The following is an 8,529-nucleotide window of genomic DNA, read 5'->3' as shown; positions in this document are numbered from 1 at the left end:
CGTTCCAATTAACAAGTTCGGCGCATTCGAGGAATGAGACCAAACGGCGCAGTTGACAGAGCCTGTAAATGTCACCTGTTTCACGAATTCCACGCAAAAATTCGATTTTCTAGGCCCCGTCTGACTCCTGAACGGCAGGTTTTTTCCACTGAATGCGTCCCCGCGTTTTATTTTTAAAAAAAACTGAGTCACTCGTAGTTCGACTTTGAACTTGAACGCACGGAAAGTTCGAAAGACGCGCATTAAATGCATCAAGTGAAAAGCTGTCTCAATTTGTGGCGCAATAATTACAATGGAAATCTTCTTCACGGTGAGTCCATTGAAAAATATGGCCGATGTAATTTAAAGTGAGAAAAAATTATTGTAAAAGTTCCCATAATAGTTTAATGCCGTACGCACCCTCAAGTAGTATTACATTCTTAACCAACAGCATCGTACTCGTGACATTTAGGGATATTTTACTAACGTAGTATTAAAAGTATCTTTCTTTTTTTTTTGCTACAACAACAATTAATTAATCAACACGGAGAAAAATGTATGGTTTTATAAACCAGTTAGTGGTTATAGAACACCACTAGTAATCGAAAATTATTAACTCATGATTCTCGGTCTGTGAATCATACTAAGGTTTCTCGTACCAAACTAAGGTATCTTTACCATCACTAAGGTATATGTGCTATTATTATGTGTTACCTTCACTACTATTAGTGGTGTTCCACTAATTGGTTTATAGGCCGTAGTTTTTTCTCAGTGAAGAGTTCCTGGGGCACCGAAATGGCAATTTTAACCATGAGTTTTTTCAGTATTTCCCTGACGACATGCAGGTTCGTGACGACAAAGAACGTAAAAAAGTTTTTAGATTCCAACAAAAAATAGTTTACTTGGACATCAATTTCACCCAGTCCGTGTCACTTTAAACCACGATCACTATTTGCAGAGGAAGTTGAAGTTTTACAAGTTTTTCAAGATGCATAGCCTAATTTGTAATGACCGTGGTACTCTATTTTTAGTGTAGCTTTTCCTGAGTTTTAATTTTTTAAATCGAACTTTTAGGGGACCTCTATTCTCTAGTGCACTTTCAAAAATTTTGGAGCGAAATTCTGTGCCATAGTCTTGTAGCGCCCAAAAACACCGAGTGATATAAAAGCGAAGCGGTATGTTCTCTTTTTGCGGAGTGCCATACGCTCATATGGTCCCAACTTCACTTCGCATTCATATTACTCCGAGTTTTTTGGGCTATTTATAGACACCGTATTTCTCTCCTAGATTTTAAACACTGCGAGTCTAAGTTTTTTTTAAAAAACTTTTACTCCAAGTAATTAAACCTTTACGACACTTCAATGTGTTAAATATACAAAACTAAAAATAAAAACAAGCGGGAAAGCTCTAACACGTTCGTATCGCAAAAGCGCTCAGCTGTTTTCTGGGTAGGCGCGTTTTTAAATTTCTACAAAATTCCCCAATACTAAATCCGACCGCAGATTCCAATTTGTCGTTGACTATAATCATAATGCATGAGGAATTCTCGTTGGCAACACTGGTTTGAAGTGCGCTCGTCTTGCTTGGGTCCTCGTGAGCGATCAAGTTCAAGTTGAGTCTCAACCTTGCGTCCGACGAGGGAATGACCCACGAAGGTCTACTGTCAATAGCAACCACTTATTTTTGGCCATTCGCCTCTACTTTCAAGTTCTAATCACTGGCTTCCAGTTAAATCACACCAATTTCGATAACACTCCTTGCAAAACAAGTCACCCACGCCGCGTAACCACCATAGGATATTTCCAGAGTCAAATGCAAACTCTTCTCTACACTGAGAAAAAAATCTCGGTGTATTCACTTAGCAAAGGGTAAAATTACCAAGAATTCAGGGTTCTATTTGATCCCAGTTTTTTCTTGGTAAAATTACCAATTCCATAAATGGTAATTTTACAACAATATTAATTTTTTGAACCTCCCTAGAGGCGAATCTAGCAATTTTGCAACGCCAGTTTTCCTCCATTTAAACCTATGTCGAATAATCGATTTGCCGGAGCACCCTGGCCTCTCCAAGAATCGATACATTTCCATCGGTCAGGGTGTCTACAAGTCCGTAATTTCCGGAAAGTCTGGAAATAGTACTGATTTTTTAAGGGTGGTCTGGAAGTACTGAAATAGTGCGAGAATTCCACAAAGAGGTTCGGAATTTGTTTAGTTGTTTGTAATTTTTGTCGCAATTTGAGCGAGAAATTCAAATTTTTGAAATTTTTCGAGTTTCGTTAAATGGAGGTACTAAAAAGGAATGAACTTTTCTGTTAAGTGAAAAAATTAAACACTAAGAAGTGGCCCGAAACTGTATGTAACAAGGTGGAGAAATGGTGCTGGGTCCACACCATTTCGCGGGGAAACAAAGCCAAGAAATACCAAAAATTGAAATTAGAATCAAAAATAAATTTTTAGAACTCTAATGCGCACCAGTACGAAACTGAGTCAACTTTTCTGTTAACAGTTAACTTTTCTGTTAAGTAGGTACTGAAATTCTTGAGAATGTACTGAAAACGTACTGTATGAGCACTGATTTTTGGCCAGCCTGTTTTAGTAGACACCCTGTAGGTTTCGCTGGGGGAAAAAACAATGTTGCCAATGCCGTAATAAAATTGCAAAAAATATTACGGGGGCTGCGAAGGAAAGACGCTGTTTAAGGAACGACTTTGAATGTAGTCCAGGCGCCTGGTAAGTCTACCTGGAATTTTGGGTACACAGCGATTTTTTTGGCTTACTTTATGTTTTTTGGGTCGCTGAATCCGAATCTGAAGTTTCCTACCGCGCATCTGGTGAGCATTTTCCGCCATTTTGAAAATATGGCCTGAAAAGGCCTTTTTTGCGGTTTTTTTTTATATAGCGGCCACGCATGAGAAAAAGTCCCAGATTTAGTTAATGTTTTGAATAGCTGACATAATTTGGAAGAAAATGGTATATTAAATATGCTAGGTTTGCTGAAAAATTGAGGTGCCTCGGATCTCGGAACTTTGGAACGCTTGGGAACTTGGCTGACCGCGGCGAGCCGGATCGCGCGTTGACGGGTGCGCCGCGAAAACGTGAATGGGTGCGATGTTCACGATGCTGTATCTTCCTCAATTTTCAAGCAAACCTAGCATATGTATACACCATTTTCTTCCAAACTATGTCAGCTATTCAAAACTTTAACTAAATCCGGGACTTTTTCTCATGCGTAGCCGCTATATAAAAAAACCGCAAAAAAGGCCTTTTTAGGCCATTTTTTCAAAATGCTGGAAAATGTTCACCAGATACGCGGTAGGAAACTTCCGATTCGGATTCAGCGACCCAAAAAACCATACAGTATGCCGAAAAAATCGCTGTGTACCCAAAATTCCAGGTAGCCTCATTTTTAGCTACCAGCGGACTGATTATTGAAAGTGATGGACAAAGCTATAGACAAAGAAGACATAGGGAGTATGGAGCGATCCTATTGGTTGAAATGGGTGGTTCCTATAGACAAAGGGAGAAAATGATAGACTAACTGTCGGGTCTCTCGTGGGTTGCCGTTAGTAAGTCTATGACCTACCTCCTTTGTCCATTGCAACCATCCGCTTCCGCCAATAAGATCTCTCCATATCTCTTTTGTCTCCTTTGTCTACAGCTTTGTCTATCAATTTCAATAATCGGCCCGCTGGCGCCTGGTCTAATGCGAATCTTTCTGTTTTTGCACCTGGACAGGTAATCACCATTTCCTCGCTGTCGATACTCACCTGCTTCGCCTCCGACACCTCGAACGACGCGATCCCGTCTGACGTCATGGAGAATCCGGTGGAAAACTCCGGCGAGGAAATCATGAAAACGGCCGAAAACGTCATTTTCCGACCGTACTTCCAACATCCCACCCACCACCACCACGGTGCCCATCACCACAGCCACCACGGAAACCAGCACACCAACTCCCAGCCAGCCGTGGTAAGATGAGTCAAAATTTCATGAAACCTAAAAACGTGAGATTTCACGTGGCATACTACACTTGAGGGGCTTGGAGGAAAAAGCGCACAAGTGCAGTTTTTGAAAAATTGGGCTCTTAATGATTCCATGTGAAACTAGTCTTGATGCACGTTGCGTGAAAAAATCGCTCCCAAATTCCCAATTTTAATCATAATAAAGTCAGTTTGACATTTCTTTCCGCCGTTAGGATACATGTATTTTCGAACCTTAAAACACGTATTTCTTCACCACAACTACGGCTCATTGAGATTCATATCGATGCCATTGCTTGGAAAAGGTTTTACAAATATTTACCACGTTTTAAAAATGTAAATGTTTTTAAAATGAAGTAATCAATTTCATTAAAAAAAAGAATGTGCCTCTAAGGCATATTTTATACCGGAAATTTCAAGGATAGAAATGAAACGAAGTATTTATCACAGACAATTTGAAAAGATGAATCAAAAGAAGAAATTAACATTGCATTTAAAATATGAGTTACGATGACAACACCTAATTATCCCTTAATTTTCTCATTTCGGTATTGTCAATATAATTTTACACCCGGACTAAAATATGACGCTTGAATTTGATTTTAGTGGACTTTAAATTTGTGGACTTAACTTAGTGGACTCGACAATAGTGTGGGCTTTAGAACTGTGGACGTAAAAATTGTGGACGAAAAGTCTGTGGACGTAAAAAAAGTGGACTCAAGTCCGTGTACCTCACGTACAACTAGTTTTAATTTATATTCTAAGAAAAAATCGCTCCCAAATTCCCAATTTTAATCATATAAAAGTTAGTTTGGGATTTCTTTCCGCCGTTAGGATACATGGATTTTCGAACCTTAAAACACGTATTTCTTAACATAGCAAAAACTGCCTTTGTGCGCCTTGTCCTCCAAGCCCCTTAAACGGAACACTGAGAGATCCTATTGGTGAGAGCGGGTGTCATCATGAACGAAGAAAGTAAGTAATCGACTGACTAACGACAACCCAAGAAAGACCCTAAACTTAGTTCAAAATTGTCTCCTTACTCTGTAATACTCGTCCATTTTGACCAATGGGATCGTTCTTTTTTCCCTTCGTCGATCGCTTCTTCTTCCGATTTCAATGATCAGCAAGCAGTACAGCGGGCTGCAGGCTGATTATTTACTTTCATAGCTCCCGGCTATAGATCTGCAAATCTCATCTATCGCTCATCTATGATCAAACTATTTGTGATTCTATCCGATGGATGAGCGATAGATCAGCAGAATTGGAATAAAGTGTTGAACGATTGCTTTGAGATGAAAATGATCGTTCTAACCAATCAGACACCTTGATTCACCGAGTGAAGAATTAATGATATTAATGATTCCATGTAAAACTAGTCTTGATGCACATTGCAAGAAAAAATCGCTCTCAAATTCCAAATTTTAAGCATCAAAAAGTGAGTTTGAAAGAGCCTCCAAAAATTTTGCCCCATTTTCGGTATTCGATTCCACCAACGAACCAAGGTTTAAGTGGAATCTTACAGTAACAGAAAACTCAGGAAAAAATTTCAAGATGAGTATAGGAACCGTTTTCGAGTTATGGTTGGGGCAAAGGGGTCAAACTCCGGTCTTATTTTTCGCTATTTTCTTGTTGAATTGATGTGTCTACGGGGTTGTTATCGTTGTTTACACATTTTATACACACCGGTTCCTACGTATTTTTACACGCAAAATCGAGTTTTAATATTGACGAGTTGATATATCGATCGTTATATCGATATTTTAAGATTCTTTACGGAAAATCAACGATTTTTTGAGATTGAAATTGTTCATTTTTGATTCATGGATGACTAAATGCACCTAATATGACTGTAGTACACAGACACCTACGTATTTTTTCTTGTAGAATCGATTTTGAACGTTAACAAGTCGATATATCAATCGCTCATATCGAATTTTTGCGATTTTTTAGGAAAATCAATGATATATTGGTATTGAAATTGGTTATTCTCCATCCGAGAACAACCAAATTTTGGGTCGGGTCGATTTCCAGTTGAGTCAAGTTTTCGATTGGGGCACATTTCCGGTCGAGTAGAAATTAAGATTTTCGATTTCCGGTCAAGTGAAATTTCGGATTCCGGTCGGACAGATTTCCGATCGAATCAAATTTTCAGTCGAGTCAAATTTTCGACAGGGACACGTTACCGGTAAGAAACAGTTTCCAGTTGTGTTAATTTCCGGTCACGTCATATACCTACGGATAGATTACGGCTCCAGTGAATTGGAATTTTGGGATGGGTCAGATTTCAGGTTGGATCGAATTTCCAGTTGGGTCAAGTTTTCGATTGGAGCACGTTTCCGGTCGAGCAGAGTTTACGGTTGTCGATTTCCGGTTAAGTAAAATGCGGCCGGACGATTGATCGATTGATTTGAGTTTCCGGTGGGTAAGAACACCGGTTAAGTAAAGTTTTGGTTAGCAGGGTTCGATCAGGTTTTTGGTTGAGTACGATTTGTGGTAAATTTGAGTTTCCAGTTAGTATAAAGATTCAGTTAAGTGAATCAAGTGTCCCGTTTAATTGAACGATCCCTATTTTTTAATTGACGATTTGCGTTGTCCAGGAAGATTGTCGATTTTTGAATCCAAGAATTCCGAGGGATGCACCAGAAACAAAAAAGAAACACACATGCTGATTAGAAGAGGGAAAAGCACATGTAAACTTAAAGATGGAAATAAATATCTCTGAAATATTTATCAGTGTATAAATCGCAGGGAGTCAGCAATCGCCGGCACTTTGCAAGTGGGCTGCACGAGGCTTTCACGATCTCCGCAATTTTATTGCAAAGGATGAAGTTGCACAATCTTAGCATCATTGCAATGCTAGTGGTTCCTTTTTGCAAAATGCAATCCAAATAAACCTCATTGCATCTTAATTTGCATATTTTTAACAACATCTCCTTTCATCCAGGTCTCGCTAGAAAACGTGAATCCAGGCAAAGACTCCACCCTGGAGAGCAACCTCGTGCGGAGAAGCTACGCTGTTGTGTATCCCAACCCACGCCCGACATGGTATGCAACCGGCAGCCCACCGAACAGCATTTACTACGGCCCGTATCCCTCGCCCAGCTCGGCTCCAAACTATCCGGCACAACCTCGCAACTGTTACTGCTATCCACAAACGTCCTACCAGAAGTCGGAGGATCGTTACAATCCGAATTATTATAATAGACTGGCCAATTATTACAATAATTATTACAAACAGTATTCGCAGAGCTAGCGTTAAAGATTGCGGTTATGTATTGCTGCCCTGCAGGCTGATTCGTCGGTTGGCTGACATAAGGGCGTAACTACACATTGAGATGAGCCCGGAAAAGCATTGAATTGTATGGAGCCCAGGGTTCATCGCAGATTGTAGTTACGCCCTTATGTCAGGTAGGCGACGGATTGTTGAAATTGATAGACATCGCGATAGGGAATATGGAGCGATCCAATGGGCCACTAGATAAGGTACGAATTTTGAGCAATCTGATACATGTTTCTTATCCAGAATTTAACGTAAAACACGATGCGCAAAACGAAAATTACCGAAACTAACTCCTTACGAAGATACTAACGTTTTTGTTTCACATTGGTTACGAGGAATTTGAACTGTCCGCCCACAAGAAACTCAAAGCTCTACGTGAGTCAAATCGCCCACTACAACGGTTTCAGCAAGCTTCTCAATCGAGCAATGTTCATTTCCCACCATGTGCTGTTCAAACTATAAGTAATTTGCTATAGCTGAGCCAAAGCGTCAAAACTGAGGCTGCAAGATCTTTATATCGCAGAGACTGTTATGACAACGTTTAGCGCGCGATGTGAGCCACGTGGAGCATTGAGTTTTCATGAGCGGTTGGTTTCAATTCACGAAACAGGAATCATTAAATATCTTTTTAAGGAATTGATCTCGATGATTTTTGTTGTGCGCCGCGTGTTTTACGTGAAATTTTGGCGAAGAGACATGTAACAGAATGCTGAAATTCGTACCTTGTCTAATGGTCCATTGGTTGAAATGAGTGGTTCTCAGGGAGAAAACAGTAGACTAACTGTAGGGTCTCTCTTGGGTCGCCGTTAGTTAGTCTATTACTTACCTCCTTTGTCCATTGCAATCACCCCTTCCACCAATAGGATCCTCCATACCCTTCCTGTCTTCTGTGTCTATCGGTTTATCTATCAATTTCAACAATCAGCCGGCTGTGCTAAGGGAGAACGCTGTACAAGTCATCCGTCGCTGCTAAATTTACTTCGACGGATCACGAATTTTCAGGAATACTTGGACACCGTTAAGCAGAAAGGAGCCAAGCCACATCAGATATTGTGAAATTTATGTGGGCAATTTAATACTTTAACAAGAAATAGTTGTGCGGATTTGTATGCAAATTTCAGTGAATTTTCTGCAAACTGTAAAGCAAATTCCTTAACATTTTCAAAGGAATCCGCACAAACGTCCGCATGTGAAAAATTATATAGCCCAGTCAAATTTGGCAATATGTAGCTGATGTGGTCTGGTTCCTTTCTGGTAAACGTGGTCCACTTGTGCATATTACTCCTC

At 40.0% G+C, this 8,529-nt stretch overlaps 1 protein-coding gene across 1 annotated transcript; it reads left to right on the top strand.

The window, feature by feature from the left end:
• Positions 1-48: 48 nt before the first annotated feature.
• LOC109041097 (uncharacterized) lies at positions 49-7,277 on the top strand. The gene is made up of 3 exons (XM_019057307.2): positions 49-310; positions 3,715-3,948; positions 6,907-7,277. Exons 1-3 carry the CDS (start codon positions 293-295, stop codon positions 7,213-7,215), a joined length of 561 nt encoding a protein of 186 aa, XP_018912852.2. The 5' UTR covers positions 49-292; the 3' UTR covers positions 7,216-7,277.
• The last annotated feature ends 1,252 nt before the right edge of the window (positions 7,278-8,529 follow it).

Source organism: Bemisia tabaci, chromosome 9, assembly GCF_918797505.1.
Source record: "Bemisia tabaci chromosome 9, PGI_BMITA_v3".
Taxonomy (NCBI): Eukaryota; Metazoa; Arthropoda; class Insecta; order Hemiptera; family Aleyrodidae; genus Bemisia; species Bemisia tabaci.
This window is presented reverse-complemented; position numbering and strand designations above follow the sequence as displayed.

Bases quoted from the DNA above. Each gene is read 5' to 3' on its own strand.
- LOC109041097 (XM_019057307.2), top strand. The intron at 3,949-6,906 runs GTAAGATGAGTC...CCTTTCATCCAG, and splicing joins CCAACTCCCAGCCAGCCGTG to GTCTCGCTAGAAAACGTGAA.